At 40.5% G+C, this 19,365-nt stretch overlaps 1 protein-coding gene across 4 annotated transcripts in view; it reads right to left on the bottom strand.

Moving 5' to 3' along the window:
- The window catches only part of GRM8 (glutamate metabotropic receptor 8), an 850,006-nt gene that overhangs the window by 693,441 nt on the left and 137,200 nt on the right, over nucleotides 1-19,365 (bottom strand). For all 4 annotated transcript variants that reach the window (XM_027539090.1, XM_027539089.1, XM_027539092.1 and 1 more), the window contains exon 3: nucleotides 3,906-4,122. In XM_027539090.1, the coding sequence (XP_027394891.1) occupies nucleotides 3,906-4,122 (217 nt within the window). The remainder of the gene's footprint in view (nucleotides 1-3,905; nucleotides 4,123-19,365) is intronic.

Genomic DNA, 19,365 nt, shown 5'->3' with positions numbered 1-19,365 from the left:
TCACTCAGTCGTGTCCGACTTTTCACGACCCCATGGACTGCAGCTTACCAGGCTCCTCCGTCCATGGGATTTTCCAGGCAAGAGTACTGGAGTGGGGTGCCATTGCCTTCTCCGAATTCACACTCTATACCTTAGCAATTACCTTTCTCACCTCGATTATAAATTTTGTGAAAATGAGCTTCAGAACTACATCTCAGTTCCTGCTTTGGCTCTCAACCAATGTCCTTGACTGTGTTCTTCTCCACAAAGGTATGTACCAGCATTTACAGTTTATTGAGTTCATAATCAAACCATGCTTCTCATTCCAATCCAGCCTTTCCACTGTACTCTCTCTTTTCTATTCATGGTACTTGTGTTTTCCAATTGACCAACATTTCAAGTTTAATTTGTTTTACCTTTGAGCTCTGTGTGCTGTGCTTAGTCACTCAGTCATGTCCGACTCTTTGCAACCCCATGGACTGTAGCCTACCAGGTTCCTCTGTCCATGGGGATTCTCCAGCAAGAATACTGGAGTGGGTTGCCATGCCCTTCTCCAGGGAATCTTCCCAACCCAGGCCCCCCCACATCGCAGGTGGATTCTTTACCATCGGAGTCACCAGGGAAACCCAAGAATACTGGAGTGGGTAATCCATCCCTTCAGGGGATCTTCCCAACCCAGGAATCGAACTGGGGTCTCCTGAATTGCAGGCAGATTCTTTACCAGCTGAGATATCAGGGAAGCCTCACCTTCGAGCTCTACTTCCAATCAATTGCTAAGTTCCAGAGACTTTACCTCACAAGTGTCTCTCAAGTCTGTTCCCTCATCCATTTCTATTATCACTGCCCTCCATGAGGCTAAGATTGATATTGCAAAAGTCTTTCAACTGGTCTCCCCATCTTCTACTTCTTATTAGCACAATCTTAAATATGTACTCTGATGGATTCCTCTCTATTCAGTAGTTTCCTCCACTGTCTAGAAAATGAAAGATAAAATTACTACACTATGGGGTACAATAGTCATCTATGTACCATGTCAAGCCTTCCAGTTTTGTCTTCCATACCTTACTACACAAACTATGATCCAGTCAAATTATGACATTTGTTGATCCTCCATTTTTTTTTTTTTTTTTTTTTTTTGCCTTCTCCAGTAAAAACGTTATAGTCAGGATGCTTGGGGCTGAGACTGTAACAGCTAGAATATCAAGGGACTATTTGTCTTATTTTATCAAATAACTCCTGTCCCTCTCTCCCTGAGAAGGATCCTGACTACAGAAGAGACATCATTGACATCTATGTTCAAGACCATCATTCATTCATAAACTTTGTTCTCCAAGACTCACTAAGGATGCTTCCTCACGTCTCAGATTTTGTTAAAATGAAAAACGTTATAATCAAACCATACAAGCAATGTATCACTAAACAGATTTTCATTTCACTATCATTCCATTATGATCTGTCAGAATTAATCAGAGACAAAACATAGGAAGTCCCAGTCTACACTGAAATTTCATAGCAATTAACATTGCTGAAGGGAGAAATTCTTAACAGAGTACAGGAAAATTTACAAGAGTTGGAAAAATATACAATTTCATTAATAGGCAGACACTCCAAAAAATGAATGCATATATCTCCTTCTCAGTCAAGAGACTAAGATCTTTAAAAACACTGGTAACACACTGACAGAGATGTCATCAATGTTGTAGTAAGAGGAGCAAATGTTACAGAACTAATGAATTTTCATTAGAGTCATCAGATCACTTCAGAATGGGTTAAGTTGCTACCATTTGTCATTCCCATTAATCTCATTGTCATGTAAAAGGTTTAATTTTCAGCTATTTTTGTTCTAGATAAAATCTTTGTCATTAAAATGAGGGATGATTTTGATATTTAATATATTCCATGGCATACTCTAGTGTGGCACTAATTTGGCCTTTTCAGTATTCTGCATATTAATTGACAATACAGCCCTCCTCCATTCCCCAGATAAGTGAGAACTGAAATAGAATGGACAGCCAATCAAGTCACAGAATACTGAAAGGATCAACAGAAAAGAAATGTTGCTGTAATCAGGAGCATACACAAGGCACTAAAATTATTTTCTCCCATACTAATGACTAAGACAGAGACAGTAATCATGAAAGATACCACCTGATCCTTGAAGGTGACAGTTACCAAAGTATAGCAATGTTCCCTAAAAGTGAGAACTAAGTATTTCTTTTTTTTTTTTTCTTCTGGTAAGAAGAATAAAACTGCACTCTCACTTTTAACTTTTAAAACAATGCGTTTTATCAGAGTCTGCAACAATGTCCTGTCTTAAATTTTTTGTAGTAATCTGTGGCATGCACACAAAATGTGTCCTCTAGTTGAGAATGTACAGATCACTGCAGAAAACTTCTCATTTCAATACATATTCTATTAGTTGCCTTCTTTTGTTAAATTATCACTTGGGTGAGACCTAACATCAGCTGCTTAAATAATGCATTCAAACCTGCTTTCAGAAGCTCCTGTTTTCATTTGAGTGGGCATTTCTCCTAAGGATGAATGTGAGATTCTTTTCCAAGAAGGTAATATAATTTACCATCATTTAAAGTTCAGTTGAATGTTTTGAATCACTTTTATAGCAATAGTGATATAATTTAAAATTCAAAAGAGCAAAGATTATGCCATCATGGATATTTATAACAAAGAATGAATAGCTGTCCCTTAAATAAATTAAACCAATCTATCCAACAAGACCAGGCCTTTTCTACATTTTCTGCAGCAGCACAGTACTGGAACAAATATTAAACACACTAAATATTGTGCATCATAAGTTTCCATGCTTATTACATGCAGCGTAACAGATCCTAGGCATCTTCATATCTTTTAAGAGAAAACCTTATTCCAATAAATTTAGATGTTTTGTCTGCTAATTAGGGAATAAGCCCAAATCATTCCCATGGTCTTTTCCTGCATTAAAGCTTCAAAGAAAAACATTAAGTTATCAAAGTTCAAAATTACCCCCAAAACAGCTAAAGGATGCTTTAAATTTTGGCAAAACATTGCTATTACAGAAAACAATGCAATAGAAAAATATGCTAATTTTATTCAGTAATTCTTAGTAAGAACAATAGCATTTGTTAAGTAACTGGTAACATATCTCCTTTCATCTGAAAAGTTATATTGTTGCCCAGTCAGCAATAAGATTTATGCCCTGAGGTGTCTTTGTCTTCTGGGTCTTCCACATAGTGTAGTAGATTTACAGCCTCATGGATAAATACATACAGAGTAAAATGCCTATGGAGATTTGAATGAGAACGTTGAAAAAACCCAGGACAGAGTTCACAAGCACCCTGTTTTAAACAAGTTTCCACATCTTGCCCTTAATCCCACTCACTGTAAGCTTTAGATTAGAGTTTGTAAACCAAGATTAGAGTTTGAGGTAAGAATCAAAATTCAAAAAGTCAAAAATGACAATAAAAATATCACTCAAGTATAGCCTTGGGGGCTACTTCAGTATTGTTTTAAGATGATTACCAGTCTTAATCCCTTTAGTGTTGGATGTTAAATTCTACTGCCTTTTTTAAAATATTTAATGACTTGCTAATGTGAGCTTCCATCTAGAACAATCAAATAGTATGCCATTTATTCAAATATACAGTGGCTCTAATGTGCCAGCAAACTCCCACGTCAAAACAGACAACTTTAAAAAATGTTCGCCTGAGTCAGGAGCTCTACTTCCTAAATTAGCACAAGAGTGTCACCTTGATAGACCATGAACAACAAAACCATTTATAATAAGCCCAGCTTCCCCCTAGAGTGGACAGCCTGGGTTGTGCATCTGTAGGAGCTCTAATTATCCCACACAGATCAGAGAGCTCTTGGGGACACTCAGACTTCCACAGCCTGTCGCCTCAAACACGATCATCTGATAAATATACACTTACCAATCTCCCTCGAGATCTGAGTGAAGGCCTCCACACCACTCTCTCCGTAGTTACCCTCAGAAGCCAGCGTCGACACGTAATTCCACCCCAGGGCCGTCACAATGTCCACCATGGCTTGCGCTTGGTAGGAGTCAGGGGGGACCACCCGGGAGAAGAAGTCATACCTGGTGTTATCACTTAGCTCTGGGGCGGTGGATGCATAGCTGATTTGAGGTATCTGCAAAACAGATGACAGGTCATTTCCACCCATGAGGACTCTTGTCAAATGATGGACTGTTGCACAAGAGATTAAACAGTCAAAGCTATACCAGAAACCTAGACAGAGCAGCCTGCAGCCAAGATAAGATTTCATCACCATCAGTTGCATTAGAAAGTAGGTTATATAGGTCTGTGGGCTCACTTTCTTTCAAAGCACATTTCTAAACAAGAGGGCTTCCCTGGTGGCCCAGTGGTCAAGAATCTGCCTGCAATGAGGAGACATGGGTTTGATCCCTGGGTGGGGAAGATCCCCTGGAGAAGGGAACAGCAACCCTTCAGTCGCAAAAGAGACAGACATGACTGAGCAACTAAAAAATAACAACAAAACAGAAAGAATTTAGTTTTGATTCAGTCCCCATTGTTTCAGAAGCCAAAGCAAAACATTTGTGCTTTTTGTTGTTGTTGCTCTTCTTATTCTGTACATGATAACTTCTGGTGAAGAAATGAGGCAGAAATGAACATGAAATGTACCCACATGCCCCAGAAAAGGTCACCTCCAAAATCATCTTTGGCTTCAGGATATAAAGGCTACATAATGATGAGTACAGCATTTAATACAAGACTTTTTTTTTACACTTGATACCATTTTAGTACTATGATATTTTGGGTAAATTATTTTAAATATATATCTTTGCAAATCTAGTCAGTGCTTATTAATATAATCACTGAGTACCACAATAAGATTTGGGAACAGCTAACCATGTATCTTTTAATTATAATGTCTTTCCAGGCTTCCATCCTCAAAAAAAAAAAAAAAAAAATCACAAAACAGGAATCCATATCGAAATTTCTTTAGGATAAGAGACTATTTTCTGACATAAACAGGGTGAATTGCTAGAAGATATTCAAAATTAGAGATATGTTGTTTCTCCTAAATAACTTCAAGCTGAGTAGCAAATTAACTGCATGCCATAAATTTACCCCAAAGAGGTTTGAAATGCAATATTTACTCCTATATACAAATGAAGAGTCTTATTCTATCTATGAAAAGTGCTAGGACAGAAGAACACAGGGATGTTAAAGAAGTATGGCAGAGGGACATGCAGGCTAGACCGAGCACAGAAGATGCAGGAAATCCAGCAAAAACATGGGGAAAGACATTTCAGCCACAGGAAACAGCATGTCCAAAGGCAGAGTCAAGAAAGGATATGTGTTGCAGCGTTTCTTGTGGTGGGAAAGCAAAATATCAAGGGAGGAACATTAAGAAGTATAACTTCAGAGCTAGACAGAAACCAGAGGATGAAGGGTTACTCAGGTATGACAAGGAGTGTGGACTTTATCACCAAGGTCATGAGGAAGCACAGCATGATTGTAACCAAGGGAGTGGCACAACAGAAATTTTGTTTTAGAAAGATCACATTGGCAGCAGTGGGAAGAGTAGAAACCCTCACATTTCAGGGTCCACCTGCGCAGCCCCATGCCCAAAAATTCTGACTTAGTATGTCTAGACATCTAGGAATCTTCATTTTAATATGTCCTCCAGAACAATCTGATGCCAGTAGACCCATAATGCAGAGATACACTGAATTAAAGGGAAGACATAAGAAGTTGCCTACTAGTTCCAGTTAGAAAACTACTATAGAAATCTATGTAAGAAAGTATAAAAACGGAACTAAGGCAGTAGCAGGTGGCAAAAAAGGAAGGGTGTAGAACCTGTGAGTATCTAAAAGACGAAGAAAGGTGTAGGAAAAAATGGGAAATGACTCTCAGTTCTATGGCTTTGCTATCTGAGTAGATGATGTTTGATATTTTCCAAGGTAGAAGAACAAGAGGAGATTTGGAAGACAAAAATGACGAGTTCAGTTTTTGACTTGTTTCTTCTGAGGTTCCTGTGAGATGAATGAAAGCAACTAAAAAGTGGGCAACACTATTGTGGCATCTGGAGTTTAAGAGATGTGAACTTCATCTGTGATGTGAAAATCCAGAGGTCAGAATGAATCTACGATGCCCTAACTCAGGATGCTTGGTTGAAGATGCAGGTCTGACTCATACATAAAACTGTTAACTCTGCTCTCCATCAGATCTTGCAGGTAATGTCAGGGCTCTGATGTTCAATGGGCTGCCATTTCATCTTCCTGTACAGAGTTACACACTCTGGGAACCGTCCATCACCTGCCACCCCCTGACCAGACAATCCCCAATCCACAAGGAGGTTACAACTTTCCTCTTGACATCTTGAAAAAGCCCTCAACATCTGTATCCAGACCTTTTGTAGGTCTAGAGAGTCCTCCTCCATTTTTGGTGGCCAGTGAAGTGACACTGAACATCCTAAGGTGTAAAAGCCTCCTTACCCAGAAGACTGTCCTTGGAGCTCTCCAGGGTGCTGGAGAACTTGTTTGGCTTCTGAGTAACCTGTATCTATCTATATCACCTACAACAATGATTTACTCTATTTCACACCCAATTCTTATGGGTCCTGTCCTCCTAGTAGGACCTTACTAACTTGCCTGTCAATATTGTGGGATCATGAAAACCAGTCTTGACTGTCTCCTTTTTGTTCCTTTGCATTCTCTGCCAGATATACCAGTCACCTCTTGATAGATTGTCCCCTTGATTAGGCTGTGTTCCTTTGTAGTACATAAATACTTAGCAAGGACATCCGTCCAAATCTCTAACCACACACCAAACTTGCCCTTCTTGGTTGTTTCCAGAGGATCTGGGAAAGAGATAATGGATGATTCAGTGAGGTCTACCCTTTGCTAGAGATCTTTCCCAAAGATCAAGAGCATGTGTGTTTCTATCTTCTAGTGAAAAAGATCCAACAGCCTGACCTTCACTTTGGAAGGAATTCTGTGTGTGTGTTTGTGTATGTGTGTGTGTGTATGCACACACAAGTGTAGGAGGGAACGGGGAGCATTCTATAGCAAATTCCATAGTGCTATACCATTACATTGGCCCATCTGGATATATAATAATCCTCCTACTTCCTCAGCTACTCAGAGTCCAGCAGTAAAATGCCCTACACAATCCACACCCTGCCTATAATAATGAGCCACCCCTTTCTAAAAATGAGCACAAAGTGTGAAAATTGAGTGTTTGAAACCAAAACTAATTATCTCAAATTACTACCTTCAGTCAGTCACTTTCAGGGCTGTTTAATTAGCAGGCAGCATCATGTTTAGGATTAATTAAACAGGTGTAAAGGGTATATAAAATAAAAGTGCAGATAAGAAATGGTTGTTTGAATAATTAGGCAAAGGACTTTCTCCCCAAAGTCTGAAAGAATTTTCTCTTTGCTGATCAATGTGCAGAAAAGTAATGTGAGAGTATGTGTTTGTATTTTCATTCGTTCAATTCATGCTATGTCTCAGCCTACAAGAAGGCATCTTGAATACTGATCATATTTCAAGACATCTTTTCAAGTTGTCATGGGGTAACATCTCATTTTTACTTTATTGTAGCCGACCACTAAGCACTGGCTCATGAAGCAATTTAATTTCTGTGTTGGCATCCTCAATATTTCCAATGCCTCAAATTAAACCCCTACTGGCAACTGAAGTGGGAATTTTTTTTTAACCTGGGATATTTTTTTTTTTCCTACACTGAATCCATTCTAACTAATCCTTTCACTCTGGATATTTCAGTTTCCAGAAACAGAACAACAAAAAATGTGGTGAGAGAGGCATAGAAGAAAAAGAGGGAAATGAGAGGGGAAAGGAGAGTGTACCAAGAAAACAAGTGTGGAAACCATTCTGTATCAGTTCATCCTTTTCAAGACGTACATCCCTTGTAAGCCTTTCCATTTGCCCATTCAAAGGGCTCCTGAAGCCCTGGTATCAGACACTGTCCCATCCTCCTTCCCAGCTTCATGCCTTCACTGTCACCCCTGATGATGCCTGCAGTCCTGCCCATGCTGCTTCTGTGAAGAGAGACACCTTCACCTTCTGCACAGATGGAACATCCAGCTTAAAAGTTGGCGATTAATATATACACACTACCATGTATAAAACAGACAACCAGCAAGGACCTACTGTGTATCACAGAGAAATTACTCAATATTCTATAATGAGCTATAATGGGAAAATAATCTAAAAAAAAAAAGAATGAATGTATGGGTATGTATAACTGACTCACTCTGCTGTACACCTGAAACTAACACCATGCAGTAAATCAACTGTGCTTCAACCATCATTCCACCCATCCATCCATCCCCTCCTTCCAGGAAGCCTTCTCTCGGGCAGAGCTGCCTTTTGCTGTCCCTCATCCCACAGTCTCCATCATCTGCAATAAGAACCACAGTTGTGTGCTAGCTTAGGAGACCCACAGAGACAAAGTCTCTGTTTGACTTATTGGTGTCACTAGTCCCTAACAGAGCAGGTGTTCAATGAATGTTTGAAAGCAATTCATTACTCAAAAACTGTGGCAGGGATTTTGATATAGCTTCTTCCCAACAGCCCCCTACCTGACATTCCACCAAAATACCATGCAGGCTCTTCATTTGTCCTTCTCGATCCTTCTCTATCCTGCTGTATGTCCTAGGAGGTTGCTTTGTGACCGTCTCACCTGGGCTCCTAGCCTCAGGTTTTCAGTCGAATTTACCCAGTGGGAGGCATCTCCAAGAGGTAGGAAGGCAGGAGAAGACAGCAGTCAGAGCGTTGATGCCTCCATCTCTTTCCCTCACCCTGACTTGGTGTTTCTCTTCCTGAGTCCTTACCGGCCTCTGAGGCCCTCTCCAGGTTCCTGTGATGAGTCACTGCCCTTGCACCTCCAGTCTCCCCACAGTTGCTAGTTCCTAAGCATGCTCCATCTTGAGTTGGGGCCTTTACCTGTGCCCACACCTTATAAACGGTCCTTTTATTAACCTTTCTTCTATTATCCCATGAGTGTGCTGGAAGCCCATCAGTCCACCCACTCTTCCAGGTCTCTGGGGAAGGGACACCCCACTGCCCTGCCTTCCCAATCTCAGCCCTGCCATAACCTGCTAACCTTTCTCCATCCACTTCCCCTCCCAACCTCTTCCACCACCGTTCTTACAGGATGTTTTCCTTCCCTTTCTCTTTCAGTGCCTTAAGGCATCCAACTGCATCATTTTTAAACACCTGTCTTTTTGCCTTTTTTCCTCTCTTATTTTCCTTGTGCTGAGGTTTCATAAGAATATGATGTGTGCTTAAAATAGGGCCATATATCCATTACCCCAATAAAGCATATTTGAGGCAATTAATTGTACAACTCAAAATACCCATGACCATACCCCTCTTTTAAAACTGGTTAAAGTTTCTATATAACATAAGGAGCTCAGCTTGGTGCTCTGTGATGACCTAGATGGGTGAGATGGGGTGGGAGTTGGAGGGAGGCTCAAGAGGGAGGGGATATATGTATATTTATGGCTGATTCACATTGTTGTATGGCAGAAACCAATACAACATTGTAAAGCAATTATCCACCAAATTAAAAAACAATTAGCTTCCACTTTTTTGATAATTGTTTTTGTCTCCACTATATTACACTTCCGCTCAGAAAGAAGAGATCTCCACCCAAACCTCACTCCTCTTGGGGAGTTCCAGAGTCTTGTCTCCTCCCTAGACCTCTATCTCTTATTTATTCTCCCCAAAGGGGAGGAGAATCTGAACGAGAGGTCAGAGTTCTAAGTTTACTGGGCAAGAGTGGATCACGCTCTGCCTTCATTCTCAACATACCCCCACAGAGCCCAGGCTTAGGCAGAAGGATAAGTTGTAGTGCGGGAGAAGGAGGCACCATTCTGAACTCAAGTCCACGCTGAATTCTTTCCAGTTCTGTTCTTAACAGACATGTCTGTCTTAACAGACATGTCTATGCATCTGGGAAGTTATCTGGTGTTTGCCCAGCTGTGACTAAAACCAATTACTTGATCCACATTTAGCTAGATAGTCTGTGAATCTTGGACCGACATACTCTAATATAATCCAAAAGTTTAACGTAGATCTCAAGGAGGCAAAACTTCTATTTCAAAAGAAATTCATGTATAGTTTCTTAGATATTTTGCTAAAAATAGCAAACATATATATATATTTTTCTTTTTAAATAGAAGTTAGCAGATATTACTGTCCTTTAGTGTCTGTTTTCTACTTCTTGCAGATAGAACCCCTTATTTTTATGTACGACTTGGCCACTTAGAAGAAAACTACATTTCCCAGCCTTCTTTGCAGCTATGATCTTTAGTATAGTGGTGAGTGCAACTTCTAAAAATGTATCCTTAAAGGGAAAGAGCAGTTCTTTCTCACGCCCTGCCCCTTCTTCCTGCTGGCCAGAATTTGGACATAATCAAATGTTCAATTAGCCATCTCAGGCCATCACCTAGGGATGGTAAAACAAAACAGCACACCCCAGCCTAGTCCAATCCACTGTGATATCTGATTCCCAAAACCACCTGATTATGCTCTTACTACTTCCATTCCTGCCCTTCTCAAATCCATTCTACACAAACAACCAAACTGAGCTTTTTAAAAAATCAGATAATATCAAAATTTTGCTGAAAGCCCTTCATTTTCCCCAGTGAAATTCAAGTAAAGCCTAAGCCTCTATTCACAGGATCCATGATTCGACCTCTGACCTCCTTTTCCCCTCTCTCACTTGACTCACTAGATTCTTTTCTGTTCCCTGGCCCAGCCAAGCCTTTTTTCTTCCCCAAGCCTCATGCCCATTGCTTTCTACACTTTCTAGACAGGGTTGAGAATGCGTACAGCTTCCTCAGATGGTCTGTGCCTCTCCCTGTTGAAGTCAGTGAATCTAATTCCACATGACTGGCAGGGTGAGACGGGATGTTACTGAGATATAAAGGGGCCAAGAGGCTTTTGCTGCTAAGTCGCTTCAGTCGTGTCCGACTCTGTGCGACCCCATAGACGGCAGCTCACCAGGCTCCCCCGTCCCTGGGATTCTCCAGGCAAGAACACTGGCGTGGGTTGCCATTTCCTTCTACAATGCATGAAAGTGAAAAGAGAAAGTGAAGTTGCTCAGTCCTGTCTGACTCTTCGCGACCCCATAGACTGCAGCCTACTAGGCTCCTCTGTCCATGGAATTTTCCAGGCAAGAGTACTGGAGTGGGGTGCCATTGCCTTCTCCAAGAGGCTTTTAGGCACCATATATACTCTTTCACAGCACAAGAAGATGGCAATTCCCCTTCAGGTGCCTTTTAAATGTTCCCTGCTGTTTGCACATTAAAATACTATGGTAACTTTTAAACTTTTTGTGACTGCTGAAAATGACATGTATCCCACATGCATTTCCCCCAGTTTCTGGCTTGCCAAAGATCCACGAGGAGGCCAAGACACCCCTAACAAGCAATGAGTCCTAAAGCACAGCTCAGGGGAAGTCCCCCAGGATCATAGGAAATATAAGTCTTCCTGCAAGAAACTCACATACATCTGAGAACAGATTTGCAGACAGAAGACAATTTAAGACCTGAGTCACCCACATCTTCACCATCAATTACCAACAAGGTTTTTGTGCTTTTTCATCTCTACAACCAACCTCATCCATTGATTGTCAACCTTAGTGGTGGAGGAAGTTGGCGGGGTGTGTTCTTAGTGCCATTCAATAGTGCCACTGGTTTTCTCCAGTGAAAGATCAGCTTGAAGCTGTGCTCTTCCTCAGGGGGTAGTGCTTGCCTGAGCACTTCTTCAATGATGCTGCTCTTAGGAACAGCCGCCATCGCTATGACAGCTTCCTACCACCTGGTCTTGGGATGGTTTGTTGCTGCTGCAGAACCCGGTCCAGAAAAGCATAATGATTACAGCCATCAATTTTGTCTTTTCAGACGTGACTGCTCTCTGGTACTAAAACTACTAGTTGCTTGTGGCAAATCATGAGTATAAAATCAGAAATTGGATAAAAATCAGGAGTCAGAGCTAGAAGTTCAGTTCAGTGTTGACCTTTCCCTCCTCATGCTGGCCTGAGCTTTCATGTGCCTCTCAGCTTCATGAAAATGAAATGAGAGGGAAAAGGAGAAAGAAATGTGGAGCCTAAACATGGAGAAATAAAGAAGAAGGATGACTATCCTCAGTTTGTTTTTGAAACTCTATTACCCTCCCAAACCAGGACCTGCTCAAAGAAACCTTGCCCACTCAATGGATAGAGAGCAAGCTTCCTATTTGTACAAGTGTGAAATGAGTCCATGACTATCTTCTCAACTGAATCTTCACCACTGATTCAGAAAAAGGACACTAGCTGTTGTGCTCTGATGCACAGTGTGCGTGTGTGTGTGTGTGTATGTGTGTTTGTGCTCAGTCATGTCTGACTCCTTGCAACCCCATGGACCGTAGCCTACCAGGTTCCTCTGTCCATGGGATTCTCCAGGCAAAAATACAGGAGTAGGTTGCCATTTCCTTCTCCAGGGGATCTTTTCAATCCAGGGATTAAACCTGTGTCTCCTGTACTAGCAGGTGGATTCTTTACCACTGAGCCACCTGGGAAGCCCTTGATGCATGGTGGGGCTTAGAAATAGAAAAGGAGAGGGGGTCTTTTGAAATGGGAAATTGTGGAGGCCACGGAGAGAGCAAATGATTTCATTGTAGCATGATGTTATCCACCTGCCCAACATCAGCTCATTCAGAGTGAGCAAAATCTATCCACATTTGCACACTAAAAGGGCCTGTGGTCAGTCAACACAGCTGAGTATAGAGAGATGGTTCATACCCTTACAGTCACGACGAATTCTGTTATGAGCCAGGATACAGACCTTACCTCTCACAACACCCATAACCAAGCCAACCAGAGAAGAAAGAGACAATTCATTCTCATTATTAGATAAAGAATTCAAATATGGTTTCCTGCTGATGCTGAATCTGAAATTTCAGAGGCAAATATGAAGACCAAGTCACAGGAGGCACACTTTCTTTAAAACATGAAGAGTGCATTTTTGTACATATGTGTACACCTGAGAGTAGACATATGCTTTATACAGTGTCATATCCTGGTTTTCGTAATTCACTTGGATATATTCTACTGAGTTTTATGTGCATGCTAAGGTCGCCTCAGTCGTGTCCAATCTTTGTGACCCTATGGGCCATAGCCCATCAGGTTCCTCTGTCCATGGGATTCTCCAGGCAAGAACACTGGCGTGGGTTGCCATTCCCTTCTCCAGGGGATCATCCCAATCCAGAGGTCAAACCCACATCTCTTGCATCTCCTGCACTGGCAGGCAGGTTCTTTACCACTAGCACCACGTTTTAAAGGGTGCATTTACCAAGGGTACTATATGAGTACTTTTTCAAGGGTACTGTATGAGTCTGGGAAGTGAAGGAAACAAAGAGTACCCTTGAATTTGGGTAATTTAGGGAGGTTAATAGGGGGGCTATTTCCAAGGCACAGGCAATTTAGAGGGAAAGCAGTGGAAAGCCATAATCCAGTAAAGTCAGAAGAAGGCAGCTACTACCCTTGCACCCTAAAAACCAGAGGAGGGAGCAGTTATAGAAGCCAGAAGGAGTCACAGACAGATGCCATCTGAGAGGAGCAGTGACCTCTCCCCTAATCCCTGGATGGGAGGGACACAACCAGCCCCTAGCAACCCCACAGGGAGGGAGCCAGGATATTATATCCTGAACTCTCTGCCCTCCCTGACTTCCTGCTGGCTCTCCCCTTGACCGAATCCACTAGAAACCAAGGAGTCAAAGAACCAGTTGACATTGTCTGGACAGAGTTGCCTCCTAGGAGAGAGAAGAGACTGCACAAGAGAGAAGGTAGATGGGCTAGGCAAGCAGAAGCCATCCATCCCCGGTCTCACTCATCATTGAACATCAGACATTTTAAATAAATTGACGAATGGTGCTGCAGATATGCAGTTTCCTGTGTTATAGTCCATGTTTTTTTTTTAACTTGATATTTTCAAATACTTTTGGCAGATCATCTGCATTAGGACATTTTGGTTTGGCTACTGGGAATTCCAACCCTAAAACTAGGCCAATTAATTTAGCATTATCTTTTGAAAAATAAGTAAGGCTCTGTTTTTTTTTTTTAAACAAAAAGAATTGTAATGGTTTTAATCAAATTGGTAATGATATTTGACTTCTAACCTGTTTATTTAAAATGAAAGATAAGCAATCCACGAACATGAAAGAATTTACATACAAACAACCATAATTACATCCTATAAGATTAATAAACTTTTATTTTACATCTGCTAATTACTTTTTACAATGAGAAAGCACAGCAGCTCCTAGGGGAAAGAGTGATTATAATCTATCAAGTCACTAGTAGTGTGGAAATTTTTAAGCCTAACTACCCTGCATATATTCATTCAACAGTTCTAAGAGCAAATTAAATTTAAAACCTTCACTTTGTGGGGAAGGGACTTCAACATTCCAACTAATTCTATAGTTCCTCTAGTTTATGGTTTCTCCTGATCTTCAATTTTCCCTTATTAAAAAAAAAAAAAAAGTGAACACCATTTTTTTTTCTAATTTTCGCACATTTCAGCATGCTGTGATTTTTAGAAAATGATAATCCGTGCATGTGCAGTATCACACACAAATTAAAAAGGTTAATTCAATACACACACTTTTTCTGGTTAGTGGTTAAATTAAATTTAATGTCTTTTTAATGGTTACTTTTTGATTAATTCAGTCAACAAATTAGCTCCCACTATGTGCCAGACTCCATGACAGGCTCTGGGGAGAGGGCTGTAAACAACACATGGTCGCCCCGCCCCCATGGAGCATATGGTCAGATGGAAAAGACAGGCATTAAGTAAACAATCACCCAAACAAACATTTAACTGCAACTGTAATAAGGGCTGTGAAAAAGAAGTAGGGGCTGCTAAGAGTAACGGAGTAACTCACCTGGAGGGAGTGGGATAGGGAGGTGTTGGGCAGGCGTCCCTAAAGAAATGACATTAAGCTGACACATGAAAAATGAGGGAGAAAAGGAAATGAACACTGAACACCGTCCACAGATTGCCTCTCACTTCAGCCTTCCTTCAGATGTGTAAACCACCCAATTTGGACAAGCGAGGAGGATGGGCAGTCGACTGACAGGTACTTCATTTTAGAAACCCGCCACAGGCAGAATAATATTAAATCAAAGACCACCACTCCCCCATGCTTTTTACACAGACTATTTTTAACAAATATATGTCTAACTGGGGTTCTCATATCAGAACTATTTGAGAAAGTCACTAATTATCGGCAGGAAATTGCATTATGTTCTCATAGATCCTCAGGTGTGTAGGGGTCCAGAATGAATGAACAAAGGAATGGATAGGTGGACGAAGAAAGAATGACTGAATCCAGCAGAAACTAAACCCATAGAACAGAAACAATTTTAACACAAGAACCCAGAAAAATGAATAAATGTATACTTAATATTACTTACAAGCTCAAATATATGTTTACTTAGGAAAGTTTTTAAAAGGTGATGGAAAACTTAAAAGGGAACTCTCTTTATTTTTACTCAGGCAGTGAAGGCTTTGGGATAGGATTGCAAAAGACATGAGAAGCAGGTTAGAACTTACCAGGAGAAGACTTTTTTTTTTTTTTTGCTTCCAATATACATTTTCAACACCTCTCAGGAGGAGAACAGAGAAGTAAATGGTTCTGTCTACTTCTGAAAATTCTGCTCAGTCCAGGATTCCAGAGTAAAAGATGCTTCTGATACCTTCTCAACAGTTTTCAAGCAGTTTGGGATTTCAAAATGATATCTATCTCTGTGTGTGTGCGTGCTAAGCCTCTAAGTATTCTTTTAAACAAAACAATTTTGCAATGAGTTCCTTAGGACACTGAAAATTTTCCCTAAAGAGGTTTTCTTACATGAGTACAAAAAAATGATCAATTATGGCTTGTTATATTAGAAAAACTGAAACAATGGTGTGGCACTTTCTTGACATCATTTGCTAAATCACTTAAAAATTTAACTCTTTCCCCCCACTCATTCTCCTCACTGCTGACTTCACACCATCACCTAGCATTTAATTTTCCTCTTCTGCTGATTTCCTTGCTGTGCAATCGCCACTGTGGTTCAATTCCCCCACCCCACCTTCCCCCAAGCATGTCAGCACTCGAACATTAAAAAATAAAAAGTTAGTAATTATAATCAACAAATTGAAATCAATAAAACTTAAGCTAGAAAATATTTCATTTAGACTGGCATTATGCTACTCAATAATACATGATTTGAATCTTAAAAATAATGCCTGATGTTGATAAGGACGTTTGTCTGTGCAAATAAGTTTCTCAGATGATAATTTCTTGGATTTTCAGTGATTATCCATCTTGACTGATATTACGGTATCTGACTGATCCTTTATCCCCCACCTGGCATCCTTCAAGGACTGATTCTGAACACTAAATACCACTAGAAATTTTCATTTCCTTAATATTGTTTAAACGGGTGAACTCATATTACAAGAGGGTACAGATGAGGTTAGAGGTCTTAGAGATCCATTTACAAAGGGGGAAAAAAAAACACTCTCTGTCCAAAAACGATAGCCAACTTCATAAATGACCATCACTGAATAATAGGAAAAGTAGAAAAATAATATAAATGACTTAGATCTCACTCTTCCACTCCACACTGGAGAATATGTCAAGCCCACATTCCTCTGACAAACATCATTTCATCATCTTAGTGTCCAAAAGGGCATCAGGTTAATTCTCCCCAAAGTGGACTGATTAGCCTTTCTGCCTATCTCTGCCCCATCTACAGGTTTTTGTTTTTTTTGTTTTTGAGAAGCCCAGCTCACTGCTCCTGATCAACCTCCTTTAGTGTCAGATCCCATCTGCACACCTAACATGAAACATTATGTATGCATGTATTTGTGTTCATATGTTTGATTGGTTTTGTCACCATTTCTTTAACAGGTTATATTGACCAAGAACTATGCTATGTGTCCAGTCCCCATTTACAGAGGAGAAAACTGAGATATGAAGAAGTTAAGTAACCTTTCTTAGACTGAACAATTTGTGAATGGCAGAATGGGATTCAAATCCAGGCAGCCTGACTCTCAGCTCATCTCATAAACACCTCTGCTCTCCACTGCCTCTAGTCCACTTTTTAATAAAATTTTTTTTAATGTGGACCATTTTTTAAGTCTTTCTTGAATTTATTACAATATTGTTTCTGTTTTATGCTTTGGTTTTTGGTCTGAGAAGCAAGTGGGATCCGAGTTCCCCAATAAGGGATCAAACGTGCACCCCTTGCGCTGGAATGTGGAATCTTAACCACTTAACCAGGGAGTCCTCTTAAGAGTCCTTTGGACTACAAAGAAATCAAACCAGTCAATCCTAAAGGAAATCAACTCTGAGTATTCACTGGAAGGACTAACGCTGAAGCTGAAGCTCCAATCCTTTGGCCACCTGATGCAAAGAGCCAACTCATTGGGAAAGACTGAAGGCAAAAGGAGAAGGGAGTGGCAGAGGATGAGGTGGTTAGACAGCATCACTGAAACAATGGACATGAATTTGAGCAAACTCCAGGAGATGGTGAAGGACAGGGAAGCCTGGTGTGCTGCAGTCCACGGGGTCGCAAAGAGTCAGACACAACTTAGCAACAAAACAACAACTTCTTCTGGTCGTATACAGGGTCTCTCAGGGTCACATGTCATGGTTCATCTGGAACTTGGACTCCACCAGCCATCATCATATACAGCATCATAGTGAAAAGGAAATACTAACATCAACTATCAGCAAATATTTTCTCCCCCTTTGGTTTCAATCAGTTGCTACAGTTCCTTATGGGATGAGGGCTTTCTAGTCCAGCTGGGTACCAGCTTATTGGTCAGAGACAGTGCTGGCACACAGGGCTTGGAAAGGTTGACGAGCAATCATCCAGTTCCACAAGGGGAGCCAGAAGCAAAAGAGTATCATTGATGTCCCAGGGCCAGAGAGAGTGTGTGCAAACATAAGAGGGAGTAGGCAGCAGAGGCAGAGATCACAAAAAGTGGAAGGAGAATGAAGGCTATTCCAGGGAGAGAAGACAGTCTTTGATAGAAAAAACAGATAAAACAATATGCGTAGGATGCTATTTATAATAGCTATGACATGGAAACAACTTAAATGTCCATCAACAGAGAAATGGATAAAGAAGAGGTAGTATATTTATACAATGGAATTTTAGCCATAAAAAGAATGAAATAATGCCATTTGCAGCAACATGGATGAACCTAGAGCTTGCCATACTAAGTGAAGTAAGTCAAGCAGAGAAAGACAAATACATGATATCACTGATATGTAGAATCTTAAAAAATCATACAAATGAACTTGTTTACAAAACATAAACAGACTCACAGACTTCAAAAGCAAGCTTATGGTTACCAAAGGGGAAAGGAGGGGAGAGGGATAAATTAGGAGTTTGGGATTAACATATACACACTGCTGCTGCTGCTGCTAAGTCGCTTCATATACACACTACTATATATAAACTAACCAACAAGGACTTACTGTATGGCACAGGAGACTCTACTCAATATTCTGCAATAATCTATATGGGAAAAAATATGAAAAAAAGGATATATGTATATATGTAACTGAATCATTTTGCTGCACACTTGAAACTAATGCAACACTGCAAATCAACTATCAGTTCAGTTCAGCTCAGCTCAGTTGCTCAGTCGTGTCCGACTCTTCGCGACCCCATGAATCGCAGCACGCCAGACCTCCCTGTCCATCACCAACTCCCGGAGTTCACTCAGACTCACGTTCATCGAGTCAGTGATGCCATCCAGCCATCTCATCCTCTGTCGTCCCCTTCTCCTCCTGCCCTCAATCCCTCCCAGCATCAGAGTCTTTTCCAATGAGTCAACTCTTCGCATGAGGTGGCCAAAGTATTGGAGTTTCAACTATACTCCAATCTAAAAAAAAAGTAAATTTAAAAAACAATAAAATTTTTAAAGAATATATGCTTAGGAAAATCAAACATTCCAGTGGTCTTGGTACAAAGCATTCATAAACCCAGTTCAGTCTGGTTTTCTGTTTGTTTCTTTACTGTGTATTTGTTATTGGTTTTCATTTTAACAACCATTTGTTAAGCACCTACAACACTCTTACCTAGCTTCAGTGAAAACTCATTTTCCCAATTTTTCTCATAAATCTCTAAATCCTTTGTTGACTATTATTCCTTTGTTTCTTCCTTTAAATATTAGTATTCTTTAGGACGTGAACTAGGCTCTCTTTTCACTTCACACCCACTCTAAATCTATACATCCAGACTCAATCTCTGTGCTGAGCTCCACCCAAGTCCTACTTATTTGAATCTCCTCTTGAGTGTCCAACTGGTATATCAAAATCACACATTCAAA

This window comes from Bos indicus x Bos taurus, chromosome 4 (assembly GCF_003369695.1).
Source record: "Bos indicus x Bos taurus breed Angus x Brahman F1 hybrid chromosome 4, Bos_hybrid_MaternalHap_v2.0, whole genome shotgun sequence".
NCBI lineage: Eukaryota > Metazoa > Chordata > Mammalia > Artiodactyla > Bovidae > Bos > Bos indicus x Bos taurus.
The sequence above is the reverse complement of the archived record's forward strand: the minus strand, read 5'-3'. Positions and strand labels throughout refer to the sequence as shown.